The sequence below is a fragment of the Camellia sinensis genome, chromosome 6 (assembly GCF_055761805.1).
Source record: "Camellia sinensis isolate YWXY chromosome 6, ASM5576180v1, whole genome shotgun sequence".
In the NCBI taxonomy this organism is placed as follows: Eukaryota; Viridiplantae; Streptophyta; class Magnoliopsida; order Ericales; family Theaceae; genus Camellia; species Camellia sinensis.
In genome coordinates this window covers 196,515,577-196,537,629 of record NC_138966.1, presented here as the reverse complement: position 1 = coordinate 196,537,629, position 22,053 = coordinate 196,515,577, and the positions used below count along the sequence as shown (strand labels likewise).

At 34.7% G+C, this 22,053-nt stretch overlaps 1 protein-coding gene and 2 long non-coding RNA genes across 3 annotated transcripts; all 3 read left to right on the top strand.

Annotated features, from left to right (window-relative positions):
* Window positions 1–1,200: 1,200 nt before the first annotated feature.
* LOC114297182 (threonyl and alanyl tRNA synthetase second additional domain-containing protein) lies at window positions 1,201–10,005 on the top strand. Its single transcript, XM_028241565.2, has 8 exons — window positions 1,201–1,574; window positions 1,663–1,812; window positions 1,921–2,033; window positions 2,661–2,753; window positions 6,676–6,778; window positions 6,880–6,954; window positions 7,452–7,547; window positions 9,618–10,005. Exons 1-8 carry the CDS (start codon window positions 1,464–1,466, stop codon window positions 9,675–9,677), a joined length of 801 nt encoding a protein of 266 aa, XP_028097366.1. The 5' UTR covers window positions 1,201–1,463; the 3' UTR covers window positions 9,678–10,005.
* A 937-nt stretch (window positions 10,006–10,942) lies between these two features.
* On the top strand, window positions 10,943–12,238 carry LOC114297210 (uncharacterized). Its single transcript, XR_014333785.1, has 2 exons — window positions 10,943–11,768; window positions 11,872–12,238. It is a non-coding gene; the product is annotated as an uncharacterized LOC114297210 (long non-coding RNA).
* A 3,291-nt stretch (window positions 12,239–15,529) lies between these two features.
* Window positions 15,530–16,542, top strand: LOC145793154 (uncharacterized). The gene is made up of 2 exons (XR_014333786.1): window positions 15,530–15,669; window positions 16,330–16,542. It is a non-coding gene; the product is annotated as an uncharacterized LOC145793154 (long non-coding RNA).
* Window positions 16,543–22,053: the final 5,511 nt, after the last annotated feature.

The window sequence follows — 22,053 nt, the reverse complement described above, 5'->3', positions numbered from 1 at the left end:
GTGTCTATGTGTGTTTGTGATGATGATGATGATGGCGACTCAGATCTGCAGATGTGTGTGTACTCTGTGTGTGTGTGTGTGTGTGTGTGTGTGTGAGAGAGAGATGATGATGATGATAATGTGACGACTTAGATCTCAAATGTGTGTGTGTGTATGTGTGATGACGATGACTCACTCAGTTCTGTAACTCCGTCACCGTCAGGGATTTTACGGGGTCGGGGAAACCCGATCCCCATTAGGGGACGGGGGTGGGGGGAGTGAGGGGTTCCCCGTCGGGGATCGGGATCGGGGTCGGGGACAGGAAGTTCCATACTTTCAGGGATCGGGGACGGGAATGGCGATCCCCGGCCCTGCCCCGCCCCGTTGCCATTCCTACTTGACAACTACTAAAAATCTAAACATAATAAATATATTTATACATCAAATTATTAATAAAATTCAATACAAATTAAAAATAAGAAAAAATCATATTTATAAAAAAACTTAACAAACCTCGTCTGTAATGAATTTATGACTGGAGTCCACTAATAATGCAGTACTTGCGTTGTTGCAATGAGTATAAGTATAATCTTTCTAAGCAAAAAAATAAAAAATATAAAAAAAAATAAAACTAAAAATACATGGTAATGAGTAGTCGAATAAATTTAAAAAATACGGCCTTATATTACCGTAAATGAATCTTTTATTCGACAGTTGGATACTGGACTTATATTTTTTGTTTGGCATTTTGATGGCGATCTATATTATTTTGTTCAATTTCGAAGCACCGAACAAAAGTCGAATACAAACTAAAAAAATCGAAACAAAAACTTACCAAACAAATAAAAAAACTCACTATTTTACCTTTTTGAGGTTTTTTCACTACCGTTTCTTCATTCATTACTTTATTTGATAATCAAAATATTATGAATATCACTTTTTAAAAAGAGATGTGTAAGAGAAAAGAAAAATTAAAGAAAAAAAATTAGAATAGAAATTGAAGACCAATTTGGGTAAAATTAAAAAAAAAAAAAATCTCATGTAGAAAGTATAAGAAAAATGCTTCGGACCACTAATTAGTGCTCCCACTAATTAGGTGGCAGTAGATCTCGCCATTAATGATGTGATATTTTGATCTTGGAGTTGTATTTTTTTATTTTTTTTTTACTTTTTTAATACATTAGTACTATTAGTGGTGATATTTTTAATGGGATGAATCATTGTTGAAAGTGTAAAGGGTAAAGTAGTGTCCAATCTTATTGGAGATTGACCGATCAGTCTATGAGTCAATACTCGCCGCCCAATCGTACCAAATGATAGACCGCTGAAAAAGTCTTAGACGCAGCCAATTGCGACTCATGGCGGCTATGTCAATTCAATTCAACGACGTCTCTCTCTCTCTCTCAGATAGGAGTGGAGTTTGGTGTTGAAGTCTGTTGTTCTTCTCTCTCGTTTCATCTGATCGAAACAATCACGACGATACGATGATGATGATGGAGGTAACAACAACAACAACAGCAAACCCAACAAAGCTGGATTACCACGACGACATGTGGAAGTTCCATTCCGTCTCTTCCTTCGTCTCCTTCTTCCAGGTTTCTTCTTCTTTAACTTTGACATTCCAATCCACACCAATTCATTTTAGGGTTTGTGGTTTTGATTAAATCTGTGTTGTTGTGAAAGGGTGAAGATGGTCGATGCGCTTTGATACTTGACTCCACTATCTTCTATCCCCAAGGTGGTGGTCAGCCCTCCGACACCGGTTTCATCACCATTTCTTCCCATCCTCACTTCAAATTCATTGTCAATGACGTCCGATCCAAGGATGGAATTGTGAGTTTCTGCTTCAATTCAATTCAATTCCTCTACTTGTTTTATTTCATTCGATTATCAATGTGTGTTTTTTAATTTTTTAATTTTTTATTATTTCAAAAATAACAGGTTTTTCACTATGGGTTTTTTGAGAATTCTGGGGAGGGATTTGAATCAAAACTTGAGAAAGGGGTTCAAGTTCTGTTATACGTGGATGAGTCGCGTCGCACTCTCAATTCTAGGTACATATCATATGGAGATGGGCATTTGAATTATTAGGAGTCATTGGTTGTTGTGACTTAATTTGTATTTTCAATTCCCAAGTACAAAATGCTTAACATATATATCTGTATATGCTAACTATACAAGCCATTCCTTTCTCAGCCTTTGGGCTTGGAACTAATGTACTATATGTTCTTATCATTTCAATAACTATTAAGCAAGGGTTAAGGACCCTTTTTATGCATACCCATCAAAGTTGTATGAAATTACATAATACACCCCTCAATGTTTCCCAATAATAGAAAAGGAAAAGGAAATTTCTGTGCAAAACAATAATGCTGACTAATCTGGTATTCAGTTGGTGGAACATATGCATTGATGTATACATCTGTGCGATAGCAAAAATATCCTTTCTATGAACATGAGTGAAAAACACCTTCGGAATATTGACAAGTATTGTGTCCCTGCCACATCATTATATGCATATTCAATGTATGAAGGTTTGTTGCCAATCCACACTTTTTGAACACTTATCTTTATAGCATGCACTTATTTGTTGGTCTATTTCCTTTCCTTAAGCTTCTTCCCCAGACTAAAAGCCATTTACAATTTATTGCTCTTATACCTTGTATCTATAATTTGTGCAGGTTGCACTCAGCTGGGCATTTGCTGGATGCTTGTTTGGGGAATGTAGGGTTAGGTTATCTAGAGCCGACCAAAGCCTACCATTTCCCTGATGGGTATGATTCAAATCATTTGTGAAGTGGAAGGGCTATTGTATTTTTTCCATGTTATACTTGCTATATCGTGTTTATGGATTATTGAACTTTAGAAGTTGTTGATCGCAGAACATGTGGATCTATGTCAGTGTTTTAAAAAGCGCACCTAGGCGCGAAGCGAGGCGAGGCACAGGGTTGGCGCTTGAAGTAGACGAAGCGAGGCGCATTTCGAGAAGCGCACGTAAGGCACTGAGGCACACGCCTTTCACCTAGGCTCAAAGCGCACGCTTCGTGCGCTTTGGTTAGGGCTGATCTGTTTTGTGTTTGTGTACTAACCACATAGGATTAAAACTCTTATACAATACAAATTTGTTGGTGAGCTTCTTCGAATCGATTGATCTGAGCTTCGACGTCAACTGATCTGAGCTTCTTCAAGTTCGTCCCTGCTTCTTCTCTTCTGCTTCGTCTTCTCTTCTCCTCTCTTCTCTTCTCTTCTTTCGTCGTATTCTCTCTCGCTTCTATCTTGCTCACGATCGCAATCTCTCTCGCCGATTGCTCTCTCTCTCTCTCTCTCTCTCTCTCTCTCTCTCTCTCTCTCTCTCTCTCTCTCTCTCTCTCTCTCTCTCTCTCTCTCTTCTTGATTCATAAATAATACATTATATAATACCAATTATATAATATATAATATACTTATAGATAATATATAGAATATTATTGATTCATATATATATATATAATATTATATAATACCTATTATATAATATATCATATATAATATACTTATAGATAATATATAAAATATAATATATATTTATACATAGTAATAAAAAAAATAAACACAAGTATGTAAAATAAAATAAAAAAACTAATTGAAACACATTATTTAAAAAATATAATAAATAAATAAAATGATATATATATATATATATTAAAAAAATTAATTGTTTTTTTTCTTCTTCTCTTCTCTTCTTATTAAAAAAATTAATAATATACAAATTAAATATTTGTTTATGTTGAAAATTGTGCTATATTAATATTTTGCTTAACTTTTATAATTTGCGCCTCACTTTGGTGAGGCGCGCGCCTCGCCTCGCGCGCCTCAGCGCTTTGGCTCCAGGTGACCTTGGCACCTCGATGCGCCTAAAGCTTTTTAAAACACTGGTGCAAAGTCTTCAATCGCATGTAGTACAAGTCTCTAGACAAGATCTTCAAAAAGCTATATATATCTTTAAAAACATGATCATTTGCAAGAAAGTATAAAAAGCTGCAGTGGTGGGGTAGATTTGCTTGGACATCTAAACTTTCTTTTGTAACTATTAAATAGTTATTAGTACGTTAAGGGCTAGTTTGGCATGTACTAAATAAGTCAAAAAGTCAAAAAGTCACTATCTTATTTAAGTCACATCATCTTATTTAAATCACATCACCTCTCTAACACATCACATCAAACCCAACCCAAACCCAATCCAAACCCACCAATAAGTCAAAAAGTGCACTTTTTTAGGACATCCCAAACCAACCCTAAATATCCATTTAAGTATCTATTTATTTCCAGTTATCGTGTTGCAAGTTTAGATGAATATTATTAGATGTAAAGAAACATGGAAATTAAGGAAGACTTCGATTATTACAAAGCCAGTGAAGCCATGTACTCCTACCCAACCAGTTGGATCCTTTTTGCACTTATTGTTTGTAAGAAAAAAGGATTTCTCTTTAAACAATCATGAATATTATTTGTACAGCATAAGATGCAGTGTATGATACACCAATATCAATATGTGTAGTGTGTGTATTGTAATGCATGCAATCAATCACCATACCAATGTTATTAAAGGCGCGCCTAGGCCCAAGTCCCATCTAGGCCCAAGGTTTGCGCCTTGTAGTGTTCCAGGCCAAGCGCGACCTCGATAAGGCACGCCTAGGCGGCCCAAGTCCCGTCCAGGACCAAGGTTTGTGCCCTGTAGTGTTCCAGGCCAGATGATTATGATTGGCGCCTGATTGGCTCAAGGCTTGCGTGTTGAGGACTTTTTTTATTGTTGCTTTAATTGGTTTTGTTTAAAATCTGACCATTGATTTAATATGGTGCAGCCACAGAAGAGCCCTACTCTTGTAACATATGCCAATACATTGGGCATTTAACCCCAAATCAATGATAGAAGAAAAATTAGCCCTAATTCTTAATCTTCAACAAATACTAAATGTTTAACATTTTATTTTGTTTATGTTGAACCCTAAATTATTTACTTATATTAAATTATATATATATTTTCCGTACATGGTGCACCTCACTTCGGCATCCTGCGCCTCCCCTTGCGCCTTGAGCCTAGGAATGGCAACGGGGCGGGGCGGGGCCGGGGATCACACTCCCCGTCCCCGATCCCCGATGGTAGAAATTTCCCCGTCTCCGGCCCCGATCCCCGACGGGGAACCTATAGCCGCCCCCACCCCCGCCCCCGGCGGGGATCGGGTTTCCCCGACCCCGAAATTCCCCGGCCAAAAAAAAAAAAAAAAATTCAAATCTAAGCTCCAGATCTACAAGAATTCATCAACAATCAGATTTAACATCATCATCATCAACAGCACAACCATACACCGGATTTAACATATACATTCAATAACAGATCTGAGCTCAAATGTAAAACATAAAAAATCAAAAACAGATCTGAGCTCAACAAATCATCATTTTCTTTATCTTCATCCACAACAGATCTGAGCTCAACTAGGATCTTGGCATCGGTGGTGACCAAAACATCCAGATTTGAAGAACAAAATCGAAAACCAAAGAGAGAGAGAGAGAGAGAGAGAAAGAAAGAGAGAGGTCTCTAATCGTTCTGTGTTGTCCGCGACGGCGAGTAGGCCATTATCTCCGTCGCCGATCTATCTCTAGACTTCTCCGTGGCTTGAATCTGGAACTGGAAGCAGTTTGTTCATCTCTTTCAGAGAGTCGCAGAGAGTAAAAGGAGAAAAGAGAGAGAGAGAGTTGAGAAATGAAATCAAAATGCTTTTTGACCAAGTCTTGATAATCTGTAGCCTAATATATATATATATAATATATTATAAAGCCTAAAGATGTATATATATATAATATATAATACAAAGCAGCCTAACATAAATTATGGGATTGTTCGGGGGGTGTTCGGGGCGGGGCCGGGCCGGGACGGGGTTTGGGAGGTAATCACCGTCCCCGGCCCGAAAATTATCGAGGATTAAATTTTTAATACCATCCCCGATTCTATGGGGATAATTTTCGGGGAAAACCCGTTCTAATCGGGGTCGGGGGATCGGGTCCCCGTCGGGCCGGGTTTAAATTGCCATCCCTACTTGAGCCTAGGCCCTAGGAGACCTTGGCGCCTTGGTGCACCTATCACCTTTAATAACACTACACCATACATTTTAGTTTTATAGTCAACTATGTTGTATATGATGCCCTTTTGATGCACCACTTGGTAAGGCATAAAATTTTTACCAGTTGTGTTGACTAACATAAAGCTGGTCCTTCATAAAAGCATTTCTTGTGGGATCTAGTGCCTTCTTCTGAAGGTTTCTGAATTATGGGCCTGTTTAGCTTGGCATGAATTACAGTTTTGGTGGACTTGCTTGGCTTGGTATGAATAACAGTTTGGTGTTGCCTTCTTGCAATGATAATTTTAATTTTTTGTGAATCATGTCAAACAATTTGGTGATTAGTGAAAAAACCTTCTTCTTTTGAGAAGACAAAGAGGGCTTGCGATGTAAAAATATGCAGATGCTTATGCTCAACTATCTGTTTAATTATGAAAGATCTCAGAGCTCTTTCCTGCCTTTTTTCTTTTCTGAACTACTGGAAATTATGTTTCTAGATTGCTATTTGCATGTTGATACATTTCTGATCAAGGTGTCAAGTTGTTTTTGTTTGTGAGTCTGGTTTCTCGGAATTGGCATTTATGAATTCATGTTTTGCCAGGCCATATGTTGAATATAAAGGTTCAGTTCCACAGAGTGAAATGCAAATGAAGCAAAAGGAGTTAGAGATAGAAGCTAATAAATTAATTTCTAAGGGAGGGAAAGTATGTTTAATTTCTTTTTCTTCTCTTTTTTTTTTTTCTTTCTTCATTTCTTCTCTTTCATATGTAATCTATTTGTTGAAATACTTTCCATATTTCTTCAGGTTTCTGCTGCTATTTTACCATATGAAGAAGCTTGTGAGCTGTGTGGTGGCTGCCTTCCTGATTACATCCCAAAGGTGAAATTTTGATCAATCCAATCTACAAGCATCATCTCTTTGTGTACTGATGCACTTGACAAATAACAGGTTTACCTTGGTGTAATGTTCCTATAATGCAAAGAACATATGAAGTTTATGTTTGCAAGGCCTCATAGATGCTTTGCCAAATATCCATGGGAAAATTGGAGGATCAGACCTTCCGATGTGACCTAACATAAAAAAGTTATCAGATGTTAATAGTCCACCATTTTTTCAGCACATCTCTAAATGTCTTTTTTAACTTAATCCTTGAATAGTGTGACCACCGATTCAATGTAATTTGATCTATTATATCAAATTCACAGTTTGAAATGTCATCTGTAGTCATAAATGTGGCCAGTATCAGTGCATTGTTGTTTCTCTCTAATATTTTGTTTTTGTGGCCGAGTCCTTAAGCTCCGACAATTCAGTAGGATCCGATTTAAAGTGAATTATAGGTTGAGACTAATTCTTGCCTACTGTTGTAACTCATGCAGGGAAGTACTCCTCGGATTGTGAAGTTAGGGGACACTCCTGGCTGCCCTTGTGGGGGTACACACGTTGCTGATATTTCAGAGATTTTGAGCATGAAGGTACTGATATTCATTTTTTTTTTAAAACTTCCAATTGATATTGATAGATGATCACTGCATTAGTGAGAGAGACTAAGTTGAAAGCCTATGATGACCTATACACTAGACTAGATAGTAAGGAGGGAGAGAAGAGGATATACAAACTTGCTAAAATAAGAGATTTTAATAAGGTTAAGTGCATCAAGGGTGAGGACTCTAAGGTGTTGGTGAAGGATGAAGACAGGTGGAAGAATTATTTTGAGAAGTTAAATGAGGAATATGGAGGCAGGTCAAAAGGGGAGGAAGTTGGCAGTAATAAAGAAAATCAGGATTATAGGTTCTATCGTAGGATTAGGGACTTTGAAGTGGAGTTTACACTTAAGAAGATGAAATTGAATAAGGTTTTAGGACCCAATGATATACCTATTGAAGCGTGGAAATGTTTGGATAAGAAGGGGGTTGTTTGGTTGACTAGGTTATTTGGCAAGATTTTGTTAACTAGGAAAATGCCAAAGGAGTGGAGGAAGAGTATTTTAGTGCCAATATATAAAAATAAAGGAGTTGTCCAGAATTGTAACAACTATAGATGAATCAAGTTAATGTGTCACACAATGTAAGTGTGGGAGAGGGTGATGAAACGTCGATTGCGAGATATAACAAATGTGTCAGAGAATCAATTTGGGTTTATGTCTGGTAGGTCAATAATGGAAGCGATTTATCTTTTGAAAAGAATAATAGAAAAGTATAAAAAAAAGGAAAGAGACATTCATATAGTTTTTATTGATCTTGAGACAACATACGATAGAGTGCCTCGGGATATAATTTGGTGGATGTTACAGAAGAAAGGGGTGACAGAAGGTTACATTGATGTGATTAGGGATATGTATGAAGGTGTAGTGATAATTATTAGATCGACTGTTGGAGAGACAAGTGAATTTCCAATTATTGTGGGGTTACACCAAGGATCAACTTTAAGTCTATCTTTTTGTTTTAGTTATGGATGAGTTGACATGCAATATTCAGGATGATATGTCATGATGTATTTTTTTTGCAGATGATATCGTGTTCGTGGATGAGACTAGAGAATGAGTTAACATCAAGTTGGGGATTTGGAGAAAAACACTTGAATCTAAAGGATTTAGGATAAGTAGAACTAAGACTGAGTATATGGGGTGCAATTTTAGTAACAGTCACAATAGAAGCAAAGAAGAAGTGAAGATTGAGAACCAATAACTACCTAAGAGTGAATATTTTCGTTATTTAAGATCGATTATCACAACGACTGGGGAGATTGGAGCGGATGTGGTCCATAGAATTAAGGTGGGGTAGCTTAAGTGGAGGAATGCGTATGGAGTACTGTGCGATAAACGAATAACTATTAGACTAACATGGAAGTTCTATAGAACGGCTATTAGACCAGTAATTTTGTATGAGACAGAATGTTGGGCAACTGAGAATGTAGATAAGATGAGTGTTGCTGAGATGAGAATACTAAGATGGATGTGTGGCAAGACTAGAAAAGATAGAGTTAGGAATAAGTGTAGAAGATAAGTTGAGAAAGAATAGATTGAGATGGTTTGATCATATACAACGGAGACCAACAAAGGCAGTAGTGAAAAGATGCGATACAGTGACGGTAGATGGGTGTTAGGGGAAGGGATAGACCTAGATTGACGTGAACTAGTGTAGTAAATAGAGATATGAATCTCCTTAATTTGATTAACAAAATGCCCTTGGATAGAGTCGAATGGAGCAGAAGGATTCATGCAGCCGACCCCATTTGATGGGACTTAAAGCTTGGCTTGGCTTGGCTTGGTTTGGTTAGTCATATTTTGTTATAATATGTTGCATCCTCTTACTTTGCAAACCCAGGAACAATGCATAATGGTTTTTCATATTACCATACTATGCCCAGGGTAAGCATAGCTTATTATTAGATGCACCAATTGACTCATTGTTAAGAAATGGATTAGCTGTTCCATGTTTTTATCTTCCGTTGTTGTCCATTAGTTTCCACATTTCATCATCTTTGAGTTTGCCAGCTTGTGTAATTTTCTGCCAGCTTGTGATTTGTTTTCATATCTTGTTCAGGTTTCTCAAATGCGGACAAAGAAGGGAATGACAAAAGTTTTTTACAATGTTGGATCCTAGACTGGCGCTTAAACCTGCATTTGTCATTTATATCTAGAAGGTCTGCTTCTTTGGGGTCGAAAGGCAAGTGTTATAGGAAACTTTGTGATGGCTAGTCAGTTCATCGGTCCACTTACAGGAAATCAATATTAAAACTGTGTCAAGATAAATTAAAAATACTTTGATACATTATTCATCATTTATGCAGAACCTCAAACTTCTTTGTTTTCTTCGTGTAATTTCTCGAAGTATGGAGGGTATAAAGTCTTCTATTTATTTAGAGATTGTTAAACAAGGAAATTATACAAGCGATGCTATCACACAAATAAACGGTGGAGATTCATTTGTCCGAGCGCTGAATAGTTTATCCTCTTGTCTACTAATGGTGGATAAATATCCAACTTGTCAATGTATAGTATGCGCCAGTGCCAACTCACATATCAACTTGTGACCCAATTATCAAAAATGCATGCATGAGAATCTATTGAAGTTATCTACACTAATGATCACATCAAGATTTTTGGAATTCTATCTATCACTCACCATCTCCAAATGGATGGTCACAATGTGGTAAGTTTGCCGGTGCCAATTCACATATCAACTTGTGACCAACTATCAAAAATGCATGCATGAGAATCTATTGAAGTTATCTACTCTAATGCTCACATCAAGATTTTTGGATTTCTATCTGTCTATCACCATCTCCAAATGGATGGTAACAATGTGGTAAGTTTGGTTGGCTACTACTAAGAGGTGTATTAATTTGGCCCACAAAGAAAATGCATGGCCCAGTAGGGATCTAATTTGTGGCTCGAATTATGTTTTTCCTCCACTAGGATGCCACCATATCTACTATCTAGACTTGTTTTAATGTTCATAAATAATGGTTACATATCATATATATGTTGGGGGAAAAAAAAATAAAAAAGTGTGCTCAACCCCAACTTACAAAAAGTATTTTTTAAAATAAAGACGAAAAAAAAAAAATTAGATAAGTCCAAAAACGTTGTCAAATGAAGCCCCACACAATCCTAGTCCATCAGCCTTCACCCCAAAACCTCTAAGACCAACTTACAAAAGCCAACCTAGCAACCATAACAATAACAAAATTCTTTAATTTTTTTTTACTATAAAAAGATATCAAATTTATCTAGATATTTTTATCACAAGAATATTTCAATAATTACAGTGATTGTTTGGTTTCTTTACTTTTAAAAAAAAAATTAATAATATGTTTGGACAGTTACTACAGTGATTAGTTATTTTTTTGAGTAAAAAAATTAGGGTTTTTTTTTTAAGGTCCCTCGTATTAAGATTTTATAGCATAAAAGACATCAAATATTTTTATAATGTCTAAGGTCCCTCAAGATAATCCAGAGAAAATTCACGTCACAGAGAAAATTGGTCCAGAGAAAATTCACGTCACAGAGAAAATTGTTCTAGAGAAATTCTGGATTATTCCAGAGAAATTTTGAAAATTTCTCCAGACAACGTAGCAACCCTTTCTTCAAGCTACCTTTGCTCTTGCTGAAAATCCAGAGAAAGTTGGAAAAGAAGAGGTTGTCAAATTTCTCTGGACAACATTGAAGACTAGTTCAATCCAAACCAGAGAATTTCTCTGGACTAATCCAGAGAAAATTCAGTTTAAACCCGAAAATTTCTCTGGACCAACGCAGAGAAATTTCAATTCAAATAAGAAAATTTCTCTTCACCAATTCAGAGAAATTTCAGTTCAAAGCAGAGAGAAGGTCATTTCATTGAGTGAATAAGCAACAATAGCAACCTATATATATATATATATATATAAATATTAAAATGTGTTTTTGTGCAAAGAGAAATCAATTAATGAAATACAATCTTGAAAGAAGCTTTGAGAGCGTAGCACCACCAGATCTGTTTTTTCTGTCAAGGTTCGGCATCGCCGAAACATGGACGGCGTTGGTGATGGAACGATCAAGTTGGGGACTGTTCCATTAAGGAGAAGAGACTCGACCACGGCTAGTTTGAGTACTGCTAACTCTAATCTCCCTGGACCTAATTTAAACCTTTCTAATCTTATAATTGCCTTCTCAAACAAAGGTTTCACTGCTAAAGAATTGGTGGCTCTTTCAGGTACATCTACTTAATTCATAACAAATATTCTTCATAATTCTTTTCCAAGTAATTAGCTTTAAAAGAAAATCAAGAATTGAAACTTTGATACTTGTTATTGTAGGATCTCACACAATAGGCCAAGCAAGGTGCGCAGTCTTCAGAAGCCACATCTACAATGACACCAACATAAATGCAGAAGAAAACACAAGAACCGAAGATGTCGCGTGAAGAAGAAGAGGAGATGATGAGGGAATTGGAACGCAAAGAGAGAGAGAGAGGAAGTGTTGCTCTGCAGTACAGGATGAGAGACACAAAGTTAAATTTCTCTGATATATGTTTAGGGACTTTAGACATCAAAAAATAATTTTATGGATCTCTTCCATTATGAAAAGTGGGAGAGGGACCCTAGACTAATTTTTTCAAAAAATTAATATGACATTTGATTTTTTTATATAATATCATACAACTTTTTTTATTTTACCTCAAAACTTATTTTTTATTTTTTATTTATTTTTCACATTAATAAAAGAGTAGTGAAAAATTTTAAAGAGCAACGACACTATAAAAATCTAGAATTTATTCAAAAAAAAAAATCAATCACTATGTTTGGTTCTATTTTTTTGAATAATTTTTTTAAAAAGTGATTTGAAAACTCTATTTTGAAAAAGGATTTTTGTTTGGTTTTCAAAAAAAATCTATCATTGCAATTTCAAGTTTTCCTTCAATTTAAGAGGAGAGACAATTTTGAAAAAAAAAAAATTGTTATATCAAAAAATACTCTCATCTTAGTTTTATATATATATATATATATATGTGTACCTGCTATATATGTATGAAAAAATAATTTGGTATGTAACCATTTATGAGTACATATCCTACCATTAACTGTGTGACTTTATCATAAAATTTTTGTTCATTTCAATCACAGAAAACGTAATTTTTTTTGTCCAAATTAGCATTAAAATAATTTTTGGAAAATTTTTTTTAAGGTCCCTAATAATAATAATTTAGAGGATAAAGGACACAAAAAAAAAGAGTGATGCATCATGTCCCTCAACAACATGGCGCGCGTTTTTAATTATTTTGTGGACCAAAATACCCTTCCCAAAATCAACACAGAAACGAAACTCATTCCGACGCCTAAGTTCCATTCCGAGCATCCAGCATCTTCACGAACAAGAGAACAGTAAAATTAGGGTTTCAATATCATCTTCACCATCGACATTAGAGGTTCGTTATCTTCTGCAAAAATCATTCTCATTCCTTCATCACAAATTTCTCTGACCTCGTTTTCACTGTTCATCGTCATCTCAGTTCATGTTCGTCACGTCGCATCTTCATCTTAGGCCATATCAGCTCGTCATTCAAGTTACATCCTAACTCTGGTAAGTTTTTCTCCAATACAACTAGATTTTCTCTGGAAACACAGTTAATTGCATTTTATATTAACCTCCATAAATTAGAGTTTCAATTTCGTAATAAAAAGCTACCTGAATTTGAAAAAAGTTATTTATGTGTGCTTTGAACTTATTCTTGAACATGTTTGTGTGATTTTATCTGTAAATTTCTCCAGCATTTGAATTTATCTGATTTTTGCTTGATATATGTTTCTTCTTTCAATTTTCTCTAGCATCTTTATTTTGAAAAAAGCAATTTTCTGTGTTTTCAGCTTATTCTTGAACATGTTTCTATGATTTTGTCTATAAATTTTCCTGCTCTGTAAATTTCTCTGTAATATGTATTTTTAATCGGAATGTCTATCTTTTTCTGGAATGTCTATTACTCTCTTGTCTCTGTCTAAGTTTCTCTAGTATTTATAAAATTCTCTGACCACATCACATCACTTTCCTCCTTTGTGTGTCTCTATCATGTTTAATTTTCTCTGGCATTTTAATATTATGGACTAGAATTAATGTTTCTTCTTTGAATTTTTTCTGACATGTGTATTTTGAAAAAAAGTTATTTTTCTGTGTTTTGATCTTATTCTTGAACATGTTTCTGTGATTTTGTCTATGAATTTCTCTGCTTTGTAAATTTTTCTGGAATATGCATTTTTCTCTGGAATATCTATTACTCTCTTGCCTCTGTCTAAGCTTCTCTGGTATTTATAATTTTCTCTGACCACATCACATCACTTTCCTCCCTTGTGAGTCTCTATCATGGTTAATTTTCTCTGGTTGTGTATGTAAATTTATCTGGCATTTGAATATTATGAATTGAAATTTTCTCTGGAATGGAAATTTCCTCAAGAATGTGTAATTTTTTCCGGAATGTGTATTTTTCTCTGGTATGTTTATTTTGTTCAATACTTGGTTTTAATGTGGTGTAATTTTCAGTAGCATGTTTACATTACTTTGTTTATTTTATCTTGCTAATTGTGGAATGGAAATTTTCTTTGGCTTGCCATGTTTACTTTTCTCTGTCATTCATTTTCTCTGGTATGTTTACTTCTATATGTAATTTTAACAATTATTGAAAATTTCTCTCCCATGTTTATGGTGCTTTGTTGATTTTCTCTGACATTTAATTTTTAATGTCCAATTTTCTCTAGCATGTCCAATTTTCTATAATTTTCCCTTATCTGTAATTTTCTTTGACATCTCCAATTTTCTCTTATCTGTAATTTTCTCCCTTATCTGTAATTTTCTCTGACATGTCCAATTTTCTCTGGCATGTTCAATTTTTTCAGAGATTTAATGTTGACATCTTCATGTTTTAATCATTGTCTAGAAATGGCAAACGTAAAAGCAGTAAAACACCGGAAACACCAAGCAAGAAACAGAAACTCTCTTAGTCTTCTTATGAGCTAAGATAAAAAATCAGCAGCAAAACACTGGAAACACCAAGTAAGAAAGAATAACTCTCTCAGTCTTCTTATGATCTAAGATCAAAAACCAGCAGCAAAACACCACAAACTCCTCGCCAAAACACACAATTCCAAAGTGATGAAGCAACTAGCATCCAGATGAGTACCCCAACTTCAAAAGACTCAAGCTTAAGGGGGAAAAAAACCTGTTAAACTCCACAAAAAGAGAGCTCATTACAACATTCAATACTGATCCAACCTCTCATCTGTTGTTTCCTTTTTTCAAACACTTAAATTCAATTCAAACCAACTTGTAGAGCTTCAAAAGACCTCATTCTGGTATTTGATCCAAGCTCTAACCACTGGAATGATGGATCCAAGGAAATCTAGGAAATCTGATGATGATGTAGTTGCAATAATCCAATGTTACAATGAAAAAACAAAAGCATTCACAGTTGGTAAAAAGAACTTGACCTTCACAACAAATGACATGACCTTGATTTTTGGTTTGCAAGGAGGTAAATGAGCCATGTCATTAAGATACTCTAAAAAGCCAAAATCTGCATTCCTAATGAGAAGATTCCAAATGGACACAAGGCTCACTGGTCCTGTTCTTAAAAATGCCTTGGTCAAAGCAATGAAAGGCAAGCAACCAACTGACTTCAAGGATGTAGCAATCATTGTTACATTGTACTTGTGTCTCATCTTATTTTTCGCAACAAGTGAGAATTCAATAGGGTGGGTTTTTATAAAGTATGTGGAACCTCTTGAATCAATGGAACAGTATGATTGGCCAGAAGCAATCACATCAACATTGATTGACTCTATCATAGCATTGCACAAAACTCCAGAAAAAGTTACGGGATGTGTCATTGAATTGTCGGTAAGTATAATATCTATTCAAATTTGTATTTATCATACTTACAAATTTGTGCGTTTAAAAAAATTTAATTACTTTAATTTTCATCACAATATTGGCTATGTGAACATGTAAATATCATTGACTCGGAAGATAGTAACACAACTAACTTCCCAAGATGTTCCAAGTGGAACCTGCAAACCTTGACGAAACAGCTACAGAAGACACCAGTCCATTCTCTTGCACCTCGACAGGTTAGATTTCTATCACTACTGAAATTTCAGTGAAATTTCAAAATTTCTCTGACCACTGCTTTGTTTCCCTCTTTGTGCATTGATTGATTAAGATCAATTTTCTCTGAACTATCAATTTATGTTTTCTTCTATGGTTACCACTGGTTTATTTCTGTCATTGTAATCAATTTTCTCTGCAATCCAAATTTCTCTGACCACAATTGTAACACATTAACTTATATAACCTGATTGATTTTCTCTAATATCTGAATTATGTTGGTTGTTTCATAATTTTCTCTGGCCCATAAAATTGTTTTTCCTTGTGTGTAATTTTCTCTAGCCCATAACTTATGTGTCATGCATCTTTGATAAATACTGTTTATTTCTACCCTTCTAATGAATTTTCTCTAGAATCCAAATTTCTCTGACACAATTATAGTAAAAAATTAACTTGTGTACCTTGATTGATTTTCTCTGATATCTAAATTATGTTGCTTGTTTCATAATTTTCTCTACCTCATAAAATTAACTCCTTGTCTGTAATTTTCTCTAGCCTATACAATTTTCTCTGAAGTTTGTTTCCCATTAGTATCATTTAGATGAATTTTATTTTCCTTATTTGAATTTTTTCTCTCAGTAAATTTTGTAACATTTCTCTAATAAAAGAGCCTCCTGTTACAGATAGATAACAATGAGCTAGTCAAAAACCCATCAGAGGAGTTCTGTCTTGGTAAAAAGACGAAGAATGAATCAAAAAAGGCAATTGTCAAATTCAAGAAGACATTACAAGATTCATCTGAAGAATGAGGGAACGAAGAAGCAGAAGGCAACATAGAAGAATACGAAGCCAGCAATGGACAAGAAGAACAAGCAAACAGTGGAGAAGTAGACGCCAGAGAAGAAAGTGAAGAAATAAAAGCAGAAGACAAAGAACAAAATGAACAGAAAGAAGAAGACAATGAAGAAGAAGATGAACAGCAAGAAGAAAACAATGAGGAAAGTGATGAAGAAGAACGTAATGAGCCGATGGACCAACAACGTGATAGCATTCGTGGCTCAACAATACATCATCCTTATGAATCTGAAGAATCAAAGGATGCCCAAATTGCTGATCTACGTCAAAGACTAAAGGCACTTTCTCAATCTAAAAAAGAAGAAGAGCGAAATTGGATTGAATTACTTGCTAAAAAGGATATTGCAATAAGAACCTTCACATCACTTAACTCAGAACTTCAAGAAAGAGACAGCACAATCCAAATGAAACTAAAGATATTGGAGGTTCAAAAAGAAGACAATACAAAAACAATTCAACAGTTGAGGGATTCAATTTTGGAGCTTGAAACTGAAAATGCTAAATTGCATGAACATGTTCAAGAACTATCCGTCCAACTAGCAACACAATCATACCGAACACCAACACAACTTCAACCACAAGCTTAGTGAAAATCTTGAGCCACAAAAAGTTATGTCCTTGTGTCAACATAACTCAGAGAAATTTCTATTTATTATAATTTTCTATGTCAATGGTAATTTTCTCTGGAAGTTAAATTTCTCTTAACAAATTAGTTTTTGTTGCTTATTTCTATTGATTTCTACTGCTCATTTGATTTTCTTTGTCTATTTTCTTATTCGATTTTTGGGGCTTGTTTGATTTTTACTGTGTATAGTTAGAATGCAAATGGAAGAACAACCAACAACCCAACAAGAACAAATGACACACAAAGAACAACCGAAACAAAAGACAAAAATCTATGATAATTGGAAAATATTAAATCAAATAAATTTACATATTGAAATATCATCTGTTACTTCAGAGAAATTTCACTTTTACTAATATTTTCACTGTTTACAGTCAAAACAGATTCGATATCAATGATAAAAAATTTAAAGGCAAAAGAAATGAAGAAAAAGTAGCACGATCCAGAATTTCAATATCCCAAAGTTGCGAAAGTGACTAGAGGTTCAAAACAAGATGCAAAGCAAACTGAGCAAACCACGAAGGACAAAGAAGTACTTGATGCTGATGCGTACATCTTGCATCAACCTACAAGCATTAGAAAATCTTGGGTCTTTCCACAAACTCTACCGATTTCAAGATTGATAAAAGATCATGTAAAAGATATCTTGCAGCACATATCAAATGTGTCTGGACTTGAGTAAGTACAACAAATAAAATAGAAGATAACAAATAACAAATTACAAACTTATATTGCATTAACAACAATTAAATCCATTCTTTGTCATCTTGTAGGGCTTTAATTTGGACAAGTGAGTTGAATCTCATTACCTTCGAAGACATTGGAAACCTAATAAAGCAAAAAGAAATTGCCAACAATGTAAGTCTTTCATCAAAATTTCTCTGCAATGTTCCATCAGCCTTTATAAACTAATATTACAATTATAAATCATATTTTTTAGGTCATTGATGGCTATGGAGAGATCCTTCTTGCTGACCAAATGAGAGAAAGCTAACAACCAACTTCATTTTTTTTCACATCCATGAGCTTAGTATGTTACTACTCTTTTATTTGATTTTCTCTGGAATTTACTTACTACTTTCTCTTATTAAGATATTTCTTGAAACCAGTTATGTCACTAGTCTAATTTTTTCTGACTAGTTGTGTGCATTTAAAATTTCTCTGTGTATATTTCTTAAATTCCTGTCATTTCAACTTTCTCATAACATAACCAATTTTTGATTTTCTCTGACCACAGAATTTCATCAAGATGATAGAAAATCAAACTTTTCGAGTGTCCTTATTTGACAAGCATATTGAAACAGCATGGAGGAACTACAGGTTCCTCAATTTCCCAATAAATACTGGAGGTAATGAGAAGTCCACACATAGAAATCACTGGACCTTGCTTGTCCTGGACAAACAAGACAATTTATGGAGGTTCTACAACTCACTGAGGCCAAGGAGGCACGATGCAGAAGACAAATATGTCAAAGATGCAAAACAATTGGTAACGAGTGCAAATTTCTCTGATTCATCATAATGTTTATGTGATGATAATTTTCATAGAATCCCATTGATTTGTCTGTAAATTTCTCTGTTATTTAAAAATTATTTTTTTGTAGTAAGATTATGTGGAGAATTTTTTGAAGGCTTGCCTTGAAAGAGAGGCTCAATCACAACCCTCTTTCAAATTGATAAATTTATAAAACACAAGTTACGACTTTGAGTATATCAACAATGCTCTACAACAAGACAGTGATTCGTAAGTTTCATACAACATCTATAAATAAGATAATCTGATTTGCATGTTTCTTAAAACTAACCATACCTATAATTTATATGCAGTCTGGATTGTGGCCTCTTTGTCTGCTATATGATGAAACAATATAGCAAGCATGAACCTATCAACTCTAAATTGTCCACACAAGAGATAAGATTGATGAGGGCAGAACTCATAGAGAGATTTGTTACCGAAGTTGGCCGGTCATGGACTGAACCAATTGAAATACCTCCAGAAGAAGAACCAAAAATGTAATAGTGAAACTAGTGAAAGAAAGACAATGTACATATCCACACAGAGAAAATTGTCTCACATATATGTATATATCCACACAGTATTAACCATTCAATTTTTTGTTCATACATTGAAGGAATGATGATGCTTGGAATATATGTATATATCTTTTTTTGACTAGTGTAAATTTCATTTTTTTTTTATTTTGACAAATGTAAATTTCATACCTATCAATGGTTAAATATATATATATTTTTTTATTATGATTGTCAACACAATCCACACAGAGAACAGAAAATGAAATTTTTGAGTTGTGAATTTTTCTGGGTTGAGTGATTTAGAGAGGGGAAATTTTTCTGGGTTGGTGAGGAAAAATTCTCTGGCTTTGAGAAAAATTTATGAGTTAAAGTGATTCTACATAAATTCTTCCCTGGTCCAGAGAAATTCTCCACTCAAAGAAATTTCAAAAGAGTTTAATTTTGTTTCTTGGTTGTACTCAGTGCAATAATTTTGTGTATGCCCTGTCTGGTGTGTACATTTCTTGAAGTGAGTCCAGGAAAATTCTTCCCTGGTAAGAATTTCTCTATGAAGTCCAGATAAATTCTCTGGATTTCTCTACTTTAAACTTAGAGAAATTTCAACAAACACAACGCACACTGTAATTTTCAATGCTATTGGCAAACTTCTCTGGATGAATTGGACCTCACAAAACACAATGCAGATTTCAACAAACACAATACCCATAGTAAATTTCTCTTCTACTGGCAAACTTCTATGGATAAATTTGACTGATATGAAGTTACCAAAAATTCACAGAGAAATTTAACTCGTATTGTGCCAAAGAATGTGCCATTATGATCATGCAATCTGTAATGCACTGTGTTAGTACCAAATAATTATCAAATTCAAAAAACACAATCCACACAGTACTTTCCTCTACCATTATCAAAATTAATGTGGATGAATTTGAAGCTTCAAAACACAATGCACAGAGAATTTTCTCTGCCATAAGAAAATTTCTCTGGATGAATTTGACAGGTATTACAAACTCACTGCCTATAGTATATATCAACAAAAACAATGCACACTTTAACTGATATTGGAAAATTTCTCTGGATGAATTTGATTGATATTATTATATACACTGTCTAAAAAATACATTTTACAAAATAAAACACACAAAGTAATCATCAAATGTATTATTCAATCAATAAAATGTATTATCCTCAACTATTTAACAAAGGTTCTTTGCATGTCCTCTTATTATGGTGACCAATACTCTCACAACAAGTACACTTAATCACCCTTTTAAACTCTCCAGTAGAAGCAATTTTGTTCTTCTTCGCCCTTCCAGCTGGTCTCTTGCTCAATGGAGGTAAAATCATAGCATCTTCAATGCTACACACAGGTTTTTCAACAGTTGGAACTGGGCCAATCGAAAACGAGTATGCTTAACGATACATATCAGCATGAAAAAATGGTTCAACAAATGAATTCAAATTCTTTCTACTCCTAAAAATTGCAGCAACAGCATGTTGACATGGATACCCATTTATTTCCCATTTTCGACATGAACAAGTTCTCAACCCAAGATCAACCATAACTGAAGGAAAACAATGCACTTCAAAGACATTATCAGATGATAAACTCATATTCCATGTCCTCCCATCCAAGAAAGACTTCTCCAATACACTATCCATACGAGGACAGAGAACTTTATTCCATTTACTAGAGAGCAGCCTCCTATCGGACCTCATATTCATGATTTGCAGCCGTATCATGTCCACCAAATTTGTTATTGGCAAGTGCCGAGCTTCTCGTATCCATGAATTGAATGACTCAACAACATTTGAATACAGCTCACCATAACGTTTCCCCTCAAAATATGCATCACTCCAATTTTCATACGGTAAACTTCTCAAGAAAACATTCACAACGTCTCCTCTCTTACTTTTTAATTCATTTAACTTGAAATGAAATGATGCCTTTGTTGGCGCATATGCACATTCTGAAAACTTGGACACAATCGTCTCCCTAACCAAATTTGTGTTTCCACATGACAACTTATCCCTCAAATTTCTCTTTAGATGTTCAAGACAAAATCCATGAAAAAAGTTAGGGAAAAACCTAGCAATTCCTTCCACAATACCGCAATGTCGATCTGATATGAAACTTATCACCCTTTCTGATCCCAATACTCCACATAAATGTTCAAGGAACCAACACCAATTGTCTTTATTCTCAGCATCAACAACAGCAAAAGCTATAGGAAAAAAACTTACAAAACAAATAGGAATAAGCATATTAGATATACACATGCAGAGAAAATTAGAACAATAAACAACCAGAGAAATTTGACACTGCCAACATTCAGAGAAAATTCACTTAGTGCCCAACTCCAGAAAAAATTCACACATTAGTAACATCCAGAGAAAATTGACTTAGTGACCAACTATAGAGAAAATTCACACAATCAGAATATCCAGAGAAAATTCACTTAGTGACCAACTACAGATAAAATACAAACATTGGCAACATCCACACAAAATTCACTTAGTGACCAACTACAGATACAATTCACACAATGACAACATCTAGAGAAAATTCACACACTGACCAAAATCCAGTGAAAATTATCACAGTGGCCACAACCATAGAAAATCCACACAGTAGCCAAAACCAGAGAAAATTCAAAGTGTCAGAGAAAAATCACATTCACTCAATTCCTACATGTATAGAAAATTCACATACTTAGATAAAATTAGATATATTTACAATTACCTTCATTCCCATCTTTCCCCGTTGCAACAAGCATAACTCCTTTGTATCGTCCTTTAAAAAATGTTCCATTAAGAAAAAGCAATGACCGACAATATTTGAAACCAGCAATGCATGCATGAAAAGCCACAAACACTTTTTGAAACGCTTGTT

Bases quoted from the DNA above. Each gene is read 5' to 3' on its own strand.
- LOC114297182 (XM_028241565.2), top strand. From the start codon at position 1,464: ATGATGATGATGGAGGTAACAACAACAACAACAGCAAACCCAACAAAG. The intron at 1,575-1,662 runs GTTTCTTCTTCT...TTGTTGTGAAAG, and splicing joins CCTTCGTCTCCTTCTTCCAG to GGTGAAGATGGTCGATGCGC. The intron at 6,779-6,879 runs GTATGTTTAATT...ATATTTCTTCAG, and splicing joins TAATTTCTAAGGGAGGGAAA to GTTTCTGCTGCTATTTTACC.